Source organism: Stomoxys calcitrans, chromosome 2 (genome assembly GCF_963082655.1).
Source record: "Stomoxys calcitrans chromosome 2, idStoCalc2.1, whole genome shotgun sequence".
In the NCBI taxonomy this organism is placed as follows: Eukaryota; Metazoa; Arthropoda; class Insecta; order Diptera; family Muscidae; genus Stomoxys; species Stomoxys calcitrans.
The window spans coordinates 182,770,403-182,791,098 of record NC_081553.1 but is presented as its reverse complement, the minus strand read 5'-3'; the positions used below and the strand labels follow the sequence as shown (position 1 = coordinate 182,791,098).

Genomic DNA, 20,696 nt, shown 5'->3' with positions numbered 1-20,696 from the left:
TTTTAATAGGATCTCGATCCCATAATTGCGATAGGCCTTCTAAACTCGGCATAGAAAGCTCTTGGAAGTAGAATTCCGCTAGTCAGGACGGGTGCCCTGAGTCGTTAACTTACATGAACTGTAATGGAAGCATTTTATTCCCTTAGATATCCTTGTAATCCACAACACACATTTTGTCCCTCATCCAGAAAATGATATGCCGAGATGATAGAGAAAAACACGCACTAATCATCAGACGCAACTATATTTCACAGCCTTCAACGGGTGCTTAGTATTATATTCTTTGGTCTTTGGTCTCCGGTCTTTAGTTTTTCTACCAGCAACTAATCGGTTCTTGCTGCCTTACTATTTATAACCGGGTTATTGTTATTTTGAGCTCTATGTTTGTGGAAGGTAGGGAAGTAGCCCTGGAAATTTCAGCAATCACCTTTTCTTTAATCGCACCGTGGAAAACAATATATATATTTCACATTCAAGTTTTTTGCCTGTTAGGGCGAAGATCACTAAATTTCACAAATTTTGTTGTTTCGGCAGAGCCCGGCCGGGATTCGAACCTGGGCACACGGAGAAACAGCAAGAGCCTTTGCCGTTGCCTACCGTTCGAAGCCATCAATACAACTTTCAACAGATGCACAGAATCATGTGCATCATGGAAGTAGTGTAGCTGTCGCAGACAAAAAAACTGTCATTACACGAAAACAAATGCATTGGGAAAAGTACAGCTAATAGATAGGGTTGTCGAGCGTGGTTAATGTGGTATTTGTATCATAGAGGCGTTTTCGTACAAAATAAGATTCAAATACAACCTACGGCCCTTGAAGCCATTACACCTAATCTGGTTGAAAAGTTTTCTAATCAAAGACGAAACGCGTCCCATAGCGGTTGCTATGTTGCGATCTCTGGCTTTCTTTTCCATTTGCAAAGAAAATCTCCCATCATTGAGCTCGTCTCGAAAGAGAAACAAACAAAAATTATGAAATTTATTGATCTTCGCCCTAACCGGCAAAAAACTTAAAAATGCAAAAAATTCGGCAGAGCCTGTCCGGTATTCAAACCTGGGAGCAGCGGCGTGAGTCGATGCCGATGTCTAGCGTTCGAAGTCATCAATACAACTTCCAACAGATGCACAGAATCATGTGCACCATGGAAAAGTACTGCTAATAGACAGGGTTGTCGAGCGTGGTTAATGTGGTAGTTGTATCACAGAGGCGTTTTCGTACAAAATAAGATTCAAATACAACCTACGGCCCTTGAAGCCATCACACCTAATCTGGTTGAAAAGTCTTCTAACCAAAGACGAAACGCGTCCCATAGTGGTTGGTGTGTGTTGCGATCTCTGGCTTTCCTTTTCCATTTGCAAAGAAAATCTATCATTGAGCTCGTCTCGAAAGAGAAACAAACAAAAGTTGTGAAATTTTTTGATCTTCGCCTTTGCAGGCAAAAAACTTAACAATGAAAAAAAAAAATCGGAGGAGTCTGGCCTGGATTCCAAACCTGGGAGCAGCGGCGAGGGTCGTTGCCGTTGTCTAGTGTTCAAAGTCATCAATACAGCGTCCAACAGATGCACAGAATCATGTGCACCATGGAAGTAGTGTAGTTGTCGCAGGCAAAAAATCTGTGTTTACACGAAAACACACGCATTGGGAAAAGTACAGCTAATAGACAGGGTTGTCGAGCGTGGTCAAAGTGGTATTTGCATCATAGAGGCGTTTTCACAATAAATACGATTCAAATAAAACATATCATCAAAAATTATGAAATTTATTGATCTTTGTCCTAACCGGCAAAAACTTAAAAATGAAAAGAATTCGGAGGAGCCCGTCCGGGATTCAAACTTGGGAGCAGCGGCGAGAGTCTTTGCCGTTCGAAGTCATCATTACAAATTCCAAAAGATGCACAGGATCATGTGCACCATGGAAGTAGTGTAATTGTAGCAGAGAAAAAATCTGTCATAACATGAAAACAAGTGCATTGGGTAAAGTACAGCTAATAGACAGGATTGTCGAGCGTGTTTAATGTGGTATTTGCATCATAGAGGCGTTTTCGCAATAAATACGATACGATTGGAGCCATCACACCAAATATGGTTGAAAAGTCTTCTAACCAAAGGCAAAACGCGTCCCTAGTGGTTGGTGTGTGTTGCGATCTCTGGCTTTCCTTTTCCATTTACAAAGAAAATTTTCGATCATTGAGCTCGTCTCCAAAGAGAAACAAACAAAAATTGTGAAATTTATTGATCTTCGCCTTAGCAGGCAAAAAACTTAACAATGAAAAAAAAAAAAAATCGCAGGAGTCTGGCCTGTATTCCAAACCTGGGAGCAGCGGGGAGAGTCGTTGCCGTTGTCTAGTGTTCGAAGTCATCAATACAGCTTCCAACAGATGCACAGAATCATGTGCACCATGGAAGTAGTGTAGTTGTCGCAGACAAAAAATCTGTCATTACACGAAAACACATGAATTGGGAAAAGTACAGCTAATAGACAGAGTTGTCGAGCGTGGTTAAAGTGGTATTTGCATCATAGAGGCGTTTTCACAATAAATACGATTCAAATACAACATACCAACAAAAATCATGAAATTTATTGATCTTTGCCCTAACAGGCAAAAACTTAAATATGAAAAGAATTCGGAGGAGCCCGGCCGGGATTCAAACTTGGGAGTAGCGGCGAGAGTCATTGCCGTTCGAAGTCATCATTACAAATTCCAACAGATGTACAGAATCATGTGCACCATGGATGTCGTGTAATTGTCGCAGACAAAAAAAATCTGTAATTACATGAAAACAAGTGCATTGGGTAAAGTACAGCTAATAGACAGGTTTGTCGAGCGTGTTTAATGTGGTAGATACGATACAACATACAACATACCAACATACGGACCTTGGAGCCATCACACCTAATATGGTTGAAAAGTATTCCAACCAAAGACGAAACGCGTCCCATAGTTGTTGTTGTTGTAGCAGTTTATTGTGTTCTATCTTTCGTTTGTTTGAGTGTCAAGAGTGCCAGGAACGCTGCGACTAAGTTGGGGTGCGTCCACAAAGATCTTGGTCTAAGTCGAGTGGGTCTGACCGGGCAGTTAAACAGATGACGTGTATCGTGCGGTCCCTGGTTACAATCGGGACATACATCTTGCACGTCGGCATCAATGCTTGGTCTGTAGGAGTTGAAGCGGCTACATCTGGCGGAACGTAAATGAGCCAGAGCTACTCTGGTTTGCCGGGGCAGGGGAGGCGGCCGTTTTCGACCATGTCTGCATGAATGTTGTCTAGACCTGCTTGATATGCCGCTTGATGTAGGGTCTGGCCGGGCAGTTAAGCAGATGACGTTTATCGTGCGGTCCCTGGTTACAATTGGGACATACATCTTGCACGTTGGCATCAATCCTTGCTCTGTAGGAGTTGAGGCGGCAGCATCTGGCGGAACGTAATTGAGCCAGAACTACTCTGGTTTGCCGGGGCAGGGGAGGCGGCCGTTCTCCAAGGACTACATTCACCCGGTAGCCATTTACCGCATCTGCTACCGTGTCTGCAAGAATGTTGTCTAGACCTGCTTGATATGCCGCTTGATGTAGGGTCTGGCCGGGCAGTTAAACAGATGACGTGTATCGTGCGGTCCCTGGTTACAATCGGGACATGCATCTTGCATGTCGGCATCAATCCTTGCTCTGTAGGAGTTGAGGCGGCAGCATCTGGCGGAACGTAATTGAGCCAGAACTGTTGTCTAGACCTGCTTGATATGCCGCATGATCTAGAGGTTCTCTCTTTTAGCGCTGAACCTCACGCTCTAGACCATATAGATCTACCTTAAGGCCACTGGGCGGTGGATATATATCCACAAGTTGAACATTAGGATGGTCTCTGCGTTAACAGCCCAAAAGGTATTGCTTAGACGGCATGTAGTTATGTTTTCGCGCGCTGATAGGCGTTCCACAGTGGTTGGTGTCTGTTGCTATTCTTGGCTTTCCTTTTCTATTGGGTTGCCCAAAAAGTAATTACGGATTTTTCATATAGTCGGCGTTGACAAATTTTTTGACAAATTTTTTCAAATTTTTTGACTCTGTAATTGCATTCTTTCTTCTGTCAATTATCAGCTGCTACTTTTAGCTTGCTTTAGAAAAAAAGTGTAAAAAAAGTATATTTGATTAAAGTTCATTCTAAATGCATTTACTTTCTTTTAAAAAATCCGCAATTACTTTTTGGGCAACCCAATATTTTCAAAGAAAATCTCCGATCATTGAGCTCGTCTTTTTTTTAATTTTTTTTGTCAAGTTTTTATTGGATTGTTTTTTTTTATATATTTCAGATTTGCCCAACCCAAAGATTAAATTCATACGAAATGGCTATAACAAATTGAAATAGGAGCCTCACTCCCCACAACCCAGCTTAGAAAGAAAACTCTGTACGGAAGTTTAAAAAAAAAAGCAATTGAAAGTAAAATGCCTTTGACCACCAGTACTTCGGCTCAGCAATTGCGTCCACTAACACTGGCTGGACCAGAACGTGAACCGGTACAGTTCACGGTGAATCTCGTAGGAGCCCCAGCTGAAGTCGAACAATTGGTACAACAAATCAAAACGGTAGCAGAACAATTTCTATATCATTGGAAAACATTTCCGATTGGTAAGCTATGGGAAACTATTCACTGCCATGCTTATAAATTGAAATCTTGACAATTTTACAGTTCTTCCACAACCTTTGTCGGCGGCTGCCTTAACCTTGGGCGGTTCCGGTCATAATGGATCGAATACTGTAGGCAATCGCAAAACTCGCCCCATCAATTTACGTGATCTGTTCATAGCACCACCCTTTGATGAATTGGATGCTGTGGCCTCGGATGGCACAGGTGAACCTCGACGTTTGACCAACTCGCAACTAAAATCATTGCGTGAAAATGGGTAAGTGTAAGGCGGAAAAGATTCTCTTATCGTTCTGTTTTGGGTTATTTTATTTTGGAGTTTTTTTTTTTAATTGTCTTTGGCTATATTTTTGATTTTCTTATTGTTTGTTTATTTTTTATTTGCCTACAAAAAGCTAGAAACAATAATCATCATGTTTTTTATTTGAAGAACACATCTTACAATTATTACACCGCTCATATGTGCACTTTCAGTAAACGCTCTTCCACCTCAAATAGGTATTAATGATGCTCAATAAAGTTGGTATTTTATTGAAAAAGTGGATAGGTTCCCTCAGGTGCAACACCAAAATGTGTAAAAACAAATAGAGCTCCATTCGATAAAGATTATTTTTAATAAATTCTCCGGAATTCGCCGGAAGTTTCCATTTTGAATATCTGCTGCCATGAGGTCATAAATATTATTTTGGTTTTGCATTTTGTCGTCCTTGGTTTTTGTCTTTATTTTAAGGATATTATTAAACAAATTGAGTTTCTTCAACAAATTGCAATTTATAAGCCCCATTTATTTGATTCAGCTAACACCCTGCACAAAAATTTGTTATTTAATAAATGGTTCGAATGCTTGATTTTTTTTTCACTTAAGAAAAAGTTGGATTAGATAAAAAACTGCCAGTCAAGTTGATTACTAGCCTTGGTTGTTGTTGTTGTAGCAGTTTATTGTGTTCTATCCTTCGTCTGCTTGATTCTGTTGAGTGTCAAGACCCAGGAACTCTGCGACTAAGATGGGGTGCGTCCATAGGGATATGGGTCTGAGTCAAGTGGGTCTGGCCGGGCAGTTAAACAGGTGACGTGTATAGTGCGGTCCCTGTGGGGGGGACATTTTAACAAAGTTACAAGCAAGCAAAACAGGAAGATCGGTTTATAGGGGTGCTGCATCAGGCTATAGACGGATTCAGAGTATATATATGGGAGAAGCCGTTGTACAAAATTTCAGCCAAATCGGATAGCAATTGATTGCGCCCTCTATAGGCTCAAGAAGTCAAAATCACAGAATGGTTTATATGGCAGCTATATCAGGTTATTAACCTATTTGAACCCTATCTGGCACAGTTGTTGAAAGTCATAATATTGGGTTGCCCAAAAAGTAATTGCGGATTTTTCATACAGTCGGCGTTGACAAATTTTTTCACAGCTTGTGACTCTGTAATTGCATTCTTTCTTCTGTCAGTTATCAGCCGTTAATTTTAGCTTGCTTTAAAAAAAGTGTAAAAAAAGTATATTTGATTAAAATTCATTCTAAGTTTTATTAAAAATGCATTTACTTTCTTTTAAAAAGTCCGCAATTACTTTTTGGGCAACCCAATAAAAAACGTCATTCTAATCGGATAAGAATTGCGCTCTCTTGAGGCTAAAGAAGTCAAGATCCAAGATCGGTTTATATGGCAGCTATATCAGGTTATAGACCGATTTGAACCTAATTTAGCACAGTTTTTGGAAGTCACAGCAAAACAAGTCGCGAACAATTTCATTCCAATCGGATAAAAATTACGCCCTCTAGTGGCTCAAGAAGTCAAGACCCAAGATCGGTTTAAATGGCAGCTATATTAGGTCATTGACCGATTTGAACCATACTTTGTACAGTTTTTGGAAGTCACAGCAAAACACGTCGTGCAAAATTTCATTCCAATCGGATAAAAATTGCGCCCTCTAGAGGCTCAAGAAGTCAAGACCCAAGATCGATTTAAATGGCAGCTATATAAGGTCATTGACCGATTTGAACCATTCTTAGCACAGTTGTTGGAAGTCATAGCAAAACACGTCGTGCACACGTCATTCCGATCGGATAAGAACTGCGCCCTCTAGAGGCTCAAGAGTCAAGATCCAAGATCGGTTTATATGGCAGCTATATCAGGTTATTAACCGATTTGAACCCTATCTGGCACAGTTGTTGAAAGTCATAATAAAAAACGTCATTCAAATCGGATAAGAATTGCGCCCTCTAGTGGCTCAAGAAGTCAAGATTCAAGATCGGTTTATATGGCAGCTATATCAGGTTATAGACCGATTTGAACCTAATTTAGCATCGTTTTTGGAAGTCACAGCAAAACACGTCGCGCAAAATTTCATTCCAATTTGATAAAAATTGCGCCCTCTAGAGGCTCAAGAAGTCAAGACCCAAGATCGGTTTAAATGGCAGCTATATAAGGTCATTGACCGATTTGAACCATACTTTGTACAGTTTTTGGAAGTCACAGCAAAACACGTCGTGCAAAATTTCATTCAAATCGGATAAAAATTGCGCCCTCTAGTGGCTCAAGAAGTCAAGATTCAAGATCGGTTTATATCAGGTTGTGGACCAATTTGAACCATATTTGGTACAGTTGTTGAAAGTCATAACGCACTACGTTATGGAAAATTTCAGCAAAATCGTATAAGAATTGCGCCCTCTAGAAGCTCAAGAAATCAAGACCCCAGATCGGTTTACTTGGCAGATATTTCAGGTTATGGACTGATTTAAAACTTATTCAATACAGTTGTTGGAAGTCATAACAAACCACGTCCGCATCTGGCGGAACGTAATTGAGCCAGAACTACTCTGGTTTGCCGGGGGAGGTCGATTCCATCGGGTGCAATGGTACCCTTGGTTAGGGTAAGGTTATGTTTTAATGCTAGTCAGATTCCCTTAGACATTTTAGTCCTGTTTAGTATTAAACAGGAACAGGAAAAGGAAAGTTTTAAAAAGCCTAACAGCTTGCGAATTGTCATTTTCGCTAATTCGGAAAAGTCCTCAATGAGATAAGAAGCTTCTTTTTTCAGTGCAGGCCAGGCCACAGAGCAAATGTTCTGTAGTCTCCTCTTAACCGACGTATTTAAAGCTTCTGCAGATATCTTTACTTACAACCTTAAGTTAGGTTAGTTTGAAAAGAGGGTGCAGATATTACTCCGCCCCATGTCAATATGGACATACCCCTAAGCCAGTTATCGGCTTGTTGTGGGCTCTAAGAACCATAAAGTAAACTCTAAAAAGAAAATTTTAAGTTAGGAATTCCATGCTACTTACAAAAATCCTTAATTGTTTTCAATGCCACCCCCCAAGTTGGAATTCCTAACCTAAGTACCGGTATCTGTGTTGTTGTTGTTGTAGTAGCAGTGTGTGGTACACTGAGGCGGCAGCCCTTGCCGATGAAGGAATTCATCGGGTCAATCCGGTACATACAACCGGTTGCCATGGGATTGACCGGTATCTGTTGGACGCGAAAGGCGGGCAATGACAAAGGAAATGCTCCAACGTCTCATAATCTTCGCCGCATGCCCTATACATGCTATCACTTGCCGCACCCGATTTTACATAAGTGAGCTCGTAGTCCTATGTGTCCCGTTATGACACCAATAGCTATATTGACCTCCTTCTTACATCCTTTAAGTAATAGCCTCGTCTTCTTACGATCTAGATCCCCCATAGGATTTTCGCTTTCCTACTGAACGTTTCGCTGTTCCACAATGTTGCATGCGAATTCGTCACCCAATCCCCTAACTCGGACTGCGTCGACCCGAAAGGTTTCGAGTTAACCAAGTTTATTGATGGCAGTCCTCTGGTCTTCACCGCCAAATCGTCTGCCCTTTCATTTCCCCTTACTCCGTTATGACCCGGCACCCAAACGATGGGGATTTTGCCATCCTCAGAGAAGTCGTTAATCTCCTTCTTACACTGCAAGACTGTTCGTGACCTTACCGTCCTCGTTGTTATTGCCCTTATGGCAATTTTACTATCGGTAAATATGTTTACACTCGACGTCCTCGCGTTAGCACCACACCACTTCATGCATTCCGTGATCGCCCGGATATCCGCCTGCAGGACCGTTTTATGGTCAGGCAGTCTAAAACAGATCTCAGTTCCTGGGTCCTCGATATAAACCTCCAGGCCCACTCTGTCCTTTAGCTTTGATCCATCCATGTAACATGATCTGCCAGATGGCAATACTAGGGTTCCGTCAATCCAAGACTGTGCTGATAGCAGCAGCTCATCATCTCAGGTATCCGATCGGAAACCTCTTCCCTTCCTTCCAGGTTTCCTATCGTCGCCTCGATTATACTGCGATGGTATGAGCTGCTCCCATCCTCAATCCATTCTCCCATCGTCTCATAGCCGCAGTGGCTGCCTCACACTTAATCTGTATGTCAATGGGTCGGATATCTGGAATAGTCTCCAGAGCCTTAGTGGGCGTGGTCCTCATCGCTCCGCCTATGCCAGGACAACATGTTCTCTGAACCTCTAGTATGGTCCTTATGTTGCACTTTTTCTTCATCGCAGTCCATCAAACTCCAGAGGCGTAAGTAAGTATTGGTCTAATCACGCTCCTGTAGAGACAGTGGACTATCCTCGGATTCAGTCCCAAGCGCCTCGATCTTCTGCGCTCATTCTAAAATCTGGGACACCAAGTTTCGAGGTGTCTCCCACAACTTGATCTTTCCATCGGGCTTTTGGTCTTCCCGGTTTGCGTGTACCACCGTGTTTGCCTTCAAAAGACTTCTTTGCCGGAACTTCTTCATCCATTTTGACAACATGACCTAGCCAACGCAGCCGTTGTATTTTGATGCGTGTAACTATGCTATCGTCGTCATACAGCTCATACAGCTCGTGGTTCATACGCCGCCTATATTCTCCGTTAACGCAAACTGGTCCATATATTTTACGAAGAAGCTTTCTCTCAAATACTCCAAGCACTGCCTCATCTGCTTTCACAAGTACCCATGCTTCAGAACCATATAACAGTATAACCATATAACTGTCGAGAGGTGGCCTTGTTTCTAAACTGCTTACTTAGTCCAAAGTAGCATATGTTTGCCAGTATTATTCTTCGCTTTATCTCAAAACTGGTGTCATTTGTTTCGGTTACGACGGTGCCGAGGTATATAAAGTTGTTGACTATCTCAAAGTTGTGGTTCCCAACTTTCTCCATGTTCTTTATCTGCTCGGTTGTGCAAGGCTTTTTGGGAGTGGAAACCATCTATTTCGTCTTATCTCCATTTACTGCCAGACCCATTTTCACTGACTCTCTTTCGATTCTTTCAAAGGCTGCAGTTACTACTTCCGGTGACCGACCTATGATATCGATATCGTCGGCATAGGCGAGTAGCATGTGCTCTCTTGTGATTAGTGTGCCATATCTATTCACTTCTGCATCTCGTATAATCTTCTCCAGCAGGATATTAAAGAGATCGCACGATAGGCTGTCTCCTTGTCTGAAACCTCGTTTGGTATTAAATGGTTCGGAGAGATTCTTTCCTATTCTTACTGAGGAACGCGTATCAGCAAGTTTCATCCTGCAGAGTCTTATTAATTTTGCAGGGATACCAAACTCATACATGGCTTGAAATACCTTTGAACGTAAAGGAGTATCGAAAATGGCTTTGTATTCAACAAAGAGATGCTAGGTGTTGATTTGTTCTTCTCGGGTCTTTTCCAGGATTTGGTGTAGTGGGAATATCTGGTCTAGGGTGGATTTACCTGGTCTAAAGCCGCATTGATAGGGCCCAATTATCTCATTGACTTTAGGTTTTAATCTTTCACACAGTACGCTCGAGAGTATCTTGTATGCGATGGGGAGGAGACTTATTCCTCTGTAGTTGGCACATTCCGTCTTGTCTCCTTTCCTGTGTACGGGACATAGTATACTGAGGTTCCAATCATCGGGTATGCGTTCTTCTAGCCAGATTGCGCAGATAAGCTGATGCATACGCCTTATCAGCGTGTCGCCTCCGGTCTTAAATAGTTCAGCGTGTAACCGTCGGCTCCTGCTGCCCTGTTGTTCTTTAGTCGGGCCACTGCTACTTGGACCTCATTCTGACTAGGAGGTAAACATTCTATACCATCATCAGGGATTGGTTCTGCGGTATCATCTTCGCCGCCAACATCGGACACTAGCAGTTGGGTAAAATTTTCTTTCCATATCCTCAGCATGTTGTCTGTGTCAGTTACCAGATTTCCTTCTTTGTCTCTGCAGGAGGATGTGCCTGCACCAAAGCCATCGGTTTGGTGTTTAATTCTTTGGTAGAATTAATTTCTGGACTTCATTTTGACTCCTGTACATCTCAATTCGCTCGCACTCACGCCTTTCCATTTCCTTTTTCTTTCTGCGGAATAGACGTTTCTCCTCTCTCCTTTTCTCTCGATACCTCTCCTTCATCTGGCGCGTTGCTACTGATTGCAGGGTTGCTCTATATGCCGCATTCTTGGCTTCAGTAGCATCTCGACACTCTTGGTCGTACCATGGGGTTTTTGGAGGAGGCTTTCGGTACCCAAGTACGGATTTCGCGGCATTTTCCATGGAGTGGGCAATAGTTTGCCACTGCGCCATTATATCATCGGAACAAGGGGTGCTTTCATCAAGCAGTTGGGTCAGTCGAGTGGAGTATGCCGCTGACATTTGTTGTGTCTGCAGCTTTTCAATGTCCAGCTTCCGTGCAGTGTCAGATCGTACTTTCCTCGCCATGTTCAAACGGGTGCGAACCTTTGCTGCAACAAAGTAATGATCCGAATCTATATTCGCTCCACGGATCGATCGTACATCTAACATGCTGGATGAATGCCTTCCATCTATCACAACGTGATCAATTTGGTTTATCGTGTTTTGATCGGGTGACAGCCATGTGGCTTTGTGGATATTTTCATGTTGAAATCTGGTGCTACTAACTACCATGTTTTTTGCCGCGGCGAAATCTATCAGCCTTTCCGACTGTTGGACCAAAAATGTCTTCCTTCCCTATTTTCGCATTAAAATCTCCCAGAACGATTTTAATATCATGGGCGGGGCAGCGTATTCATCATATTCTCTCTCTAGGCGCTCGTAGAAAATATCCTTGGTCTGCTCGTCTTTGTCTTCCGTCGGGGCATGGGCACAAATAAGGCTGATGTTGAAGAATTTGGCTTTTATACGGATTGTGGCTAGCCTCTCATCCACCGGAGTAAAGCTGGAGACTAGGTGTTTCAGTCTTCGATTAACCACAAATCCGCAGCCAAATTCATGCCTCGTGTTATGGCAGCTATAGTATAGTTCGTCACCGTTTGGTGTTGTAGTGACGCCATTCCCAGTCCATCGCACTTCCTGTAAGGCGGTTATATCTGCCTTGTACTTCCCTTATACATCCGCCAACGCATAAAGAGTGCGGACATTCCAGGTGCACATCCGCAAATCATAGTCCTTTTTTTGTTTGCGTGGGTCGTCAACGTTGGGGGGGTCCCTTTCTACTATTCCTTTGTTTTTCACAGTGGTTCTATGTTTTCCTGGGGCGGGTTACTGGCCCAGCGCCCCAACCGCATGGGTTTGTGGGATTGCATGTATCCCTCGTTGTGGCGAGCCGCTTGCTCCAAGATCCGACGCTCGCCGCCAGCCGCCCCTAACCTGGGAACAGACGCTGATGTTGGCCATTGGTTATTTGAAGGCGCCAATAACTCGCCTTGTCATCTCGAGTATCATTGGCACTCAGTATTTAATTAAGAGCCAGTGCCACCTGACTCCTCACTGAGACTCTCCTCTCGCAAATCGTGGCAATTTTGGGTAACCAAATATGGATTTTGTAGCGCTTTAAATAAAATGGGCAATGTTAAGGCGGTCACCACTGTATGAAATCGGAGACTATAGATTTGGTGCACATACATTTATTATTATTTTTTTTTTTAATAATCGGCTATAATGCGCATTTTGAGCGAATCTTGCTATCATTTAAGAGAAGTTTTTCTCTTTTTGCTCTTGCTAAATTGAATTATTTTTCTCATATCGCTTCAATGTAACTAAAACCCACCCAACCATTCAAAAAACACTTTCACTTACACACATTCACCTTCACCTTTTCTTTTTCACAAATTTGCATGTTATTCGTTCACTTTTATTATCCTTTCAATATTGTCACCTGTTGGCCATCAATGTCGATGTCATTATTTAACTTTTTTTCTTTTTATTTATATACTACAAATTCAATAAAACTGAACTGAAAAACAAAAAAATCATATTCTTTCTATGCTATAATTCACCCAAAACCAACAACAATTTTATATGTATTTTTTATTGCATTAACAACAAATTAATCATCACAAAAACAACAACAAATCAATTAAATGAAAAAAAAAAATGAAAAAAAGCTTACAAAAGGACAAATATGGAAAACCCAAGAAATTAACTTTGGAACAATTGGAAACCATACGTAAAAATGGGTAAATACAATAGTAATTAACCAAAAAAATATAATAATATAATTTAAAAAAAAAAAAAAAAACAAAAAGACATACACCACGGTATTGTCCACCCCCCAAAAAAATGAGATTTTTCAATTAAGACTTTTGCCTTAAGAAAATAAAAGTCATGGCGAAGAAGCCAAATTTTTCGCCATTACTTATTGATTCGATATACATCTGTCATTAAAGGTTTAAATCTAAAAATCATATTTTTTTTGGTGGATATCTTAATAGACAACAACAAAAAGAATTTTTTTTTATAGAAATTTAAATGATTGTTTACATTTTTTATACATAAATGTTTTTTTAATAGTTAATATATATATATTTTGTTTTAATTTATGTTTATGTTTATGAGTTTATTTGGGTTCGAGTTAAAATGAAAGTGTGCATATACTTGTGCCTAAATACATATCATTCCAAATAGTGTAAAATATTCTCGGAGTAGATAGACAGGACGAATTCTAATACAAAGTACACACAAATTTTAAAATTTAAAGTAGAAGATTTTGTAGTTTAATTAGTTTTATCATATTTTACAACTTTTTATACGCAGTTGTCAGACCTATTATGCTCTATATGGTGCAGCGGTCTGGTGGACGGCGCTTCAAAAATCCAGCTACTGCTCAATACTTAACCGGATCCAAAGGATGGCTTGTTTGTGCATCACTGAATTTAATGTTACGTTATATGCCTCTGGACATTGTGGGTCAGGTTATGAACAGATTTAGACCATGCTTAGCACAGTTGTTGGAAGTACAATAATACCAAAACACCTCATGCAAAATTATAGCCAAATCGGATAAGAATTGCTCCCTCTAAAAGCTGAAGAAGTGATGACCCCAGATCGGTTTATATGGCAGCTATACCAGTTTATGTACCGATTTGAATCATATTTAGCACAGTTGTTGGAAGTGATACCAAAACACCGCGTGCAAAGATCTGTTTTTATGGCAGCTATATCAAAACGTGGACCGATTTGATACATTTACAATCCCCACCGACCTACACTAATAAGAAGTATTTGTGCAAAATTTCAAGCGGCTAGCTTTACTTCTTCCAAAGTTAGCGTGCTTTCGACAGGCAGACGGACGGACGTGGCTAGATCGACTTAGAATGTCATGACGATCAAGAATATGGTCTTCGACGCATATTTCGAGGTGTTACAAACAGAATGACGAAATTAGTATACCTCCATCTTATAATGGAGGTTATAAAAATAATAAGCGTGCTAAGTTCGGCCCGGCCGAATCTTGGGAAGCCGCCACCATGGATTCTGCTTAAAACTAAATTTAATTAAAGGCCATAATTTTATTCTATATACCAAACTTCTGTCAAACCAGCAAAATTAAAGCTTCTAGGAACCGAACAAGGATAATCGCGAGATCGGTTTATATGGAAGCCATATCAGGTTCGTGACCGATGTTGACCGTACTTGACACAGTTATTGAAAGTCATAACAGAACACCGCATACAAAATTTCAGCCAAATCAAAAATTGCGGCTTGTAAAGACTGAAGATGTCAAAATGGGAGATTGGTTTATATAGGAGCCATATCAGGTTATAGACTGATTTGGACCTTACTTAGCACAGTTATTAGAAGTCATAAGAGGCCAAGAAGTCATGTAGGCCAAATCGGATGAAACTTATGGCTTCCAGGGGCTCAAGAATTCAAATCGGGAGAACGATTTATATGGGAGCTATACCAGGTTTTTGACTGATTTAGACCGTACTTGATACAGTTATTGGAGGTCATAACAGAATCCTATGTGCAAAATTTCAGCCAAATCGGGCAAAAAATCGAGGGGCTCAAGAAGTCAAATCGGGTGATCGGTTTATATGGGAGCCATATCAGGTTGTAGATCGATTTGGAACTTACTTGACACAGTTGTTGAAAGTCGTAACGAAATACGTCATGCGAAATTTCAGCCAAATCGGATAAGAATAGCGCCCTCTAGAGGCTCAAGAAGTCAAGACCCCATGTCGGTTTATATGGCAGCTATATCAAAACAAGGACCTATTTTGCCCACGTACAATCCCAACCGACCTACACTTATAAGAAGTATTTGTGCAAAATTTCAAGCGGCTAGCTTTACTCCTTCGAAAGTTAGCGTGCTTTCGAAAGACGGACGGACATGGCTAGATCGACTTGAAATCACATGTCGATCAAGAATATATATACTTTATGGGGTCTTAGACGAATATTTCGAGAAGTTACAAACAGAATGATGAAATTATTCTGTGGCTGTATCTCCTTAACTATGCATATACCCTCCACCACCCTATGGTGGAGGGTATATGAAAAAAATAAATTAATAAAAAAATATTTAAAATAAATAAAAAATAATAAAATTATAAACTACAAACAAATACTAAAAAATAAAAACAACAAAATTATAAAAAATAAAAAAAAAATTTCAAAAAAATTTAAAAAAAAATTAAAAAAGTATATAAAATTTTATAAAAAAAATATATAAAATTAAAAAATATTAAAAAAATATTTAAAAATAATTACCAAAAAAGTAAAAATAAAATTAAAAAAAAATTAAAAAATAATTAAAAAAAAACTAAAAAAAAATAAAAAAACTAAAAAAACTAAAAAAAAATTAAAAAAAGATAAAAAAACTAAAAAAAAATTAAAAAAAATAAAAAAGAGAAACAAAAAAATGAAAACAAAAGTTAAAAAAAAAATTACAAAAAAAAAAAATAAAATTAAAAAAAAAAATAAAAAATAAAAAATAATTAAAAAAAATATAAAAAAAAATTAAAAAAAAAATTTAAAAAAAAAATTAAAAAAATATATAACAAAATTAAAAAATATTAAAAAAATATTTAAAAATAATTACCAAAAAAGTAAAAATAAAATTAAAAAAAAATAAAAAATAATTTAAAAAAACTAAAAAAAAAATAAAAAAAACTAAAAAAAAATTAAAAAAAGATAAAAAAACTAAAAAAAAGAAAAAAATAATAAAAGAAAAACAAAAAAATGAAAACAAAAGTTAAAAAAAATTACAAAAAATAAAAAAAAAAATTAAAAAAATTAAAAAATGATTAAAAGAATTAAAAAATAAAAAAAACTAAAGAAATAAAAAAAAAGATTTAAAAAAAATTAAAAAAGAAAAACAAAAAAATGAAAACAAAAGTTAAAAAAAAAATAAAAAAAAATTAAAAAAAAAAAAATTTTAAAAAAAAATTTAAAAAAAGATTAAAAAAAAATAAAAATAAAATTAAAAAAAAAATTTTAAATAATTAAAAAAATAAAAAAAGATTAAAAAAAAATTAAAAAGATTATAAAAATGAAAAAAAAATTTAAAAATTTTTTTGAAATATAAAAAATTAGAAAAAAACGTTATAAAAAAATTAAAACAAATATAAAAATTAACTATGACAAATTCGACTATGTCAAATTCTACAGCTAATTTTTATTTATTTTTTTTAATTTTAATTCGAAAGTATAACAAGTTTAGTTTTCTTATTGAATATTATGAATAATTTTGGGTAACATTTTGTGTTTTTGTTTTTCTCAACCAAATTCCAATGTGGCTTTTTCCATGTTTCAATCGACGAATAGGCGCTTTTATTTTTTATCCAATCAAAAAATCTCTTCAAATATTACGCAGTAGATTTTTGAAAAAAAAAATTTTAGTTTACCAAAAAATCTTAAAATTTTTGCATGCTACTACCCCATTTTGTTACAATTTTATTAAATGTATATCTTTTTGGTTGTTGTGTATATACATATGTACATCTATATATATATATAGTTTTTACAAAAACTTAAATTTGATGTTTACCCTTTTTACGTTCTATGTGTGTACCTGTAACACCAGCCACTAACAAAAAAATAACCAAAAACAGCCACTTGTACTAAAAAACAAAAACGCCCCCATGTCAATAATTTTAGAATAAAAACAAAATTCACATCCTAAGCCCCTCACACCATCAACCAGGTATAGAATTTGGCAAAGTCCTCATTGTGCAATTCATTTAAACATTATCGATGATCGTTTTTGTGTTATATTTGCTTCAAAATGTCCTGCCCCATAGAACAAACCTTTACCAATATTGGTTTTCATTGATCAGAGAGAAAAAAACAAAAGTCATTCCCAAAAACAAAAAGCTTGAAGCTTAAATGCATGATGGAAGTTTTATTGTGTGTGTGTTTTTGAATCATTTTGTAGTCCTTTAGTAAGGACAATTAAGCATCTCGTACTAATGATGGAGTTGGTTGCTTTCTTTGTAACTTCACAGGGAGTTCAATGTGCCTAGCCTGCATTTTCCCGGGCAAGTGCATAAATGGCGTCTATCTCAGCTCTTGCAAAAGGGCACTTTGCGAGCTCAAGACTCCTTTTTGAGCGATTTGGCTTTGGCTGCTCGCTTTTTGGTGATTACCGCTCGAGGTCGTATATTTTCGCATTTCTTCTCCGTTTATCATGCTGTGCATGCCCTTCTGAATGGTCTGATAAAGGTGGTCGATATGTTTATTGGCGTGCCCGCCTTATTGGCTCACAATTTGGATTACAAGATCAAGGAGGAGAGATGTCGTTTCTTAATAGCCGAACTGGTGTGTAGGGTAAGTTGTGCAAAAAAGCCTTTCTAGACTGCATACCAAATATCTTAAAATTTCTTCTTTCGTTTCTGCCTTAGCCTGAATTTGAAGATTGTCTGGATGGCTTGTGCTCGTATGTGCGCAAAATGTTACGTCGCGCCACCATGGAGAAATTTGACTTTAACAGCTGTGAGAGCTCACAACCTGTGCCATATTTATTTCTCACCCCCAAGGGTCAAGAAATTGACCTACGCCTCTTTTGTCGTGATGTTATGCGCAAGGCCTTGCCCATCTTGATTGGCATCTTGGAGCGAGAGACTCGCGGTTGGTTTCTACATTTTCGCGAACGTTTGATAGGCGAGCTGAGAGATAAAAAGCTCACCGACAAAGAAATCGAGGAGGAAGTCAACGAGGCGGTTATGAAAGAATATCTGCAAAGGGTTTACACTTCGATCATGTCAAATCCAAAATTGGCCGAATTGGGCCCTGGCATACCAGAATTGCTGGTACAACAAGCCCAGGCCGTTGTCATTATGTACAAGGCTGGGGAAAAGGTGCAGAATGACATCAAACGCTCACGTGAGGACCATCAGAAATGTCTGGCCAATGACCATTCTGTGTTGTCGCGGGTGGCGCCTTGGCTGAGGGCCAAATTGAGGCATGCCGAAGAGGCTAAACTCTCGAAGTCGGCCTGGTCTGCCCATGAAGAGGCTTTGAAAATGTGCACCAAACAGAATCTACACCAAACGGCCTATTTTCTAAGCCGCGATTTGGCCTTCATGAAGGAGCGTGAGCCTGTGCTCTTGAAAGAATTGAAAAATGCCAAGACTCCCACACGCAGCTTTCAATGGGCCTGTCGCATTTGGTCTCCCAAATCCTGGATAATCAAACGCAACTTTCAAGGACAATCGGATATCATACCCACGGTGATAAGTCAACAGGCCACCTCCATTGTAACACCACGTTCAGATCCCTCGCAGCCGGTGTTTTTGGTGGAAAAGGAAATCATACGCACCACCAGTACACGTTGGCCCTTCTGGCGTTTGTTGAATTTAATGCAGCGCACTTGGTGTTGGACCTGGAATATGATGTTTCTGCTGGGCATTTTGGTGCCCTGGTGTAGCCCCCTGAGTTTGAGAGCCCTATTCTGTGTTAAGCCTTTCATGCCTGATTTAGAGCTATCCCAGATCAATGGCACTCTATTTCCGCGCAAGACAAGCATAACGCAGACTATGGCTTCAAGATTAATAGAGCTGTGGCGTCACATATCAAAATCAAGAACGCATTTTGAAACGGAACCGGATACGGGTAAGAACTAAACAAAACAGCATGCTATGTAAATGCTTGCTTACTCATTTTTTTTCTCTTCTTCCATTGCAGGCTTTATTGGCAAAGGCTTTACTCGCAATTTAAATCGTGTTTGGAATTATTTTGTCAAAGGTTTCCTGGGCACTGTGGTCATACTCTTTGCCTTCCCTTTACTTTGTCTAGCCACGAGCCTCTTGAGCATAATACTAGCCTTAACTGCCCCCTTCTGGATTCCAGTTTTCACCATTCTACTGCACATTTATATGATTTTGATTTATGATCTCGATTCACCGGATAATAATCGAAATCGTTATTGCATTTTGCTGGAGGCTCTTATCTGGAATATTCTCATGCAAGGTTGTGTACAGCCAATTGTGGCTGTATTTGTGGCTAGTGTAGTATGTCCATTGGTGTCGGGTCTAATATTAATAGGTAAGTACTGGAATGAATCCGAAGAATCTTAGAGAGCTAGGAAAAATCGCCAAAGAGGTCTTCATGGGTGTGTTTTCGCGTTTCTAATGAGGGAATACTCCAGGTATCGCAGGATGTTCTGTAGCATTCGATACCCTTTGGCAGCTTTCATTATAACAGAAGGTGCTTTGCATAACGCAATGTTGAATATTGAAAATAAGTGTCCAGAAATGACTCTGGCTGATATGAGGATCCATAAGCTCCTGGTAAATTGGGTAGATATGATACTGAAGGGTAGGATTATCAATGCACCCCTTGCGGAGGGCTCGATTAGGAAGATTGTGACTATAGAAACTCCACAACACAGTGACGAGTCACTGTCCTTGGTTGAGAAGAGAATAACGGAGGTAGGCTAGTCTTGGCGGTGAATTCGCTTGAAATCAACGGGACCGGATTTGTACTACCAGCAGTGTTGCAAAGGACTGGGACGTATGCCAAACGACTTTTTTTCAGTTAACCAACACTCAAGGGATATCTCCTATAAATGGCATGCATTTCTTTGGCGATTAGGAGAGTTAAGGATTGGTGAGGGGAAAGAGAGTAGGTTTTTATTGATATACCTGGGTGGAAAAGACGTTAGCCGGAATTCGATTCCACATACGAATGGTTCGGGCGATAAATGAATTCTCTCGGTAATGCCTGGTCCGGTCAACTGGCCAATCAATTACAAATGGGTGTGAGTTTCTGGCAAGTCTTGTATTCCTGGTGAACATCCTAACGTCAGGAATAAAAAGAGGTATATCCCGGAAGTAACTTGGGAAGCGTTTAAGGAACTGCGCTTTGCTAAACTGTGTACCGACTGGGTGGCGGTAGGTTAGGGTTTTTTCATGCCGAAGGCCAAAAAACCAAACCACTCTTTGCCCAAGGACTACAGGCAATCAATCCCCCATCCTTCATATTGACGACCCTGGGAAAACTAATTGAGTCATGTTTTAGGCATCGTCTCGACCTTTCCTGAAAAGCGGCTATCAGTATTCTTACATTAATGGTCGGTTGGAAGTTCCCTAAATTATGTGGTAGGCTACATCTAAGGCAATTTGTTTGTAGGCGACTTAACTTTGGTGGCCTTCTTGGACATAGAAGGGGCTTTTAATAGCATGAAGTTGGAGACCATATATGAGGCCCTGTTGTACATGAGGATCCCCTCCCTTTTAGTGAATAGGGTTGATACGATGCCGAAAGGATGGATTATCAGTACAACACACGGAGGCTGAATGAGGAAATTGTGACCAGACGGTGCCCCGGTAGCCGACGAGTTGGTAGCGTGCTTGGATTA

The 20,696-nt window shown here is 39.4% G+C and overlaps 1 protein-coding gene across 4 annotated transcripts in view; it reads left to right on the top strand.

The window, feature by feature from the left end:
- LOC106095005 (uncharacterized) overlaps positions 1-20,696 on the top strand; it is a 51,105-nt gene that overhangs the window by 19,313 nt on the left and 11,096 nt on the right. For 3 of the 4 annotated variants that reach the window (XM_059362109.1, XM_059362111.1, XM_059362110.1), the window contains exons 2-7: positions 4,305-4,621; positions 4,683-4,896; positions 13,000-13,071; positions 17,344-17,665; positions 17,740-18,949; positions 19,022-19,381. In XM_059362109.1, coding sequence (XP_059218092.1) covers positions 4,438-4,621; positions 4,683-4,896; positions 13,000-13,071; positions 17,344-17,665; positions 17,740-18,949; positions 19,022-19,381 — 2,362 coding nt within the window. In that variant the 5' untranslated portion in view covers positions 4,305-4,437. The remainder of the gene's footprint in view (positions 1-4,304; positions 4,622-4,682; positions 4,897-12,999; positions 13,072-17,343; positions 17,666-17,739; positions 18,950-19,021; positions 19,382-20,696) is intronic. The other variant, XM_059362112.1, reaches the window with a different exon arrangement.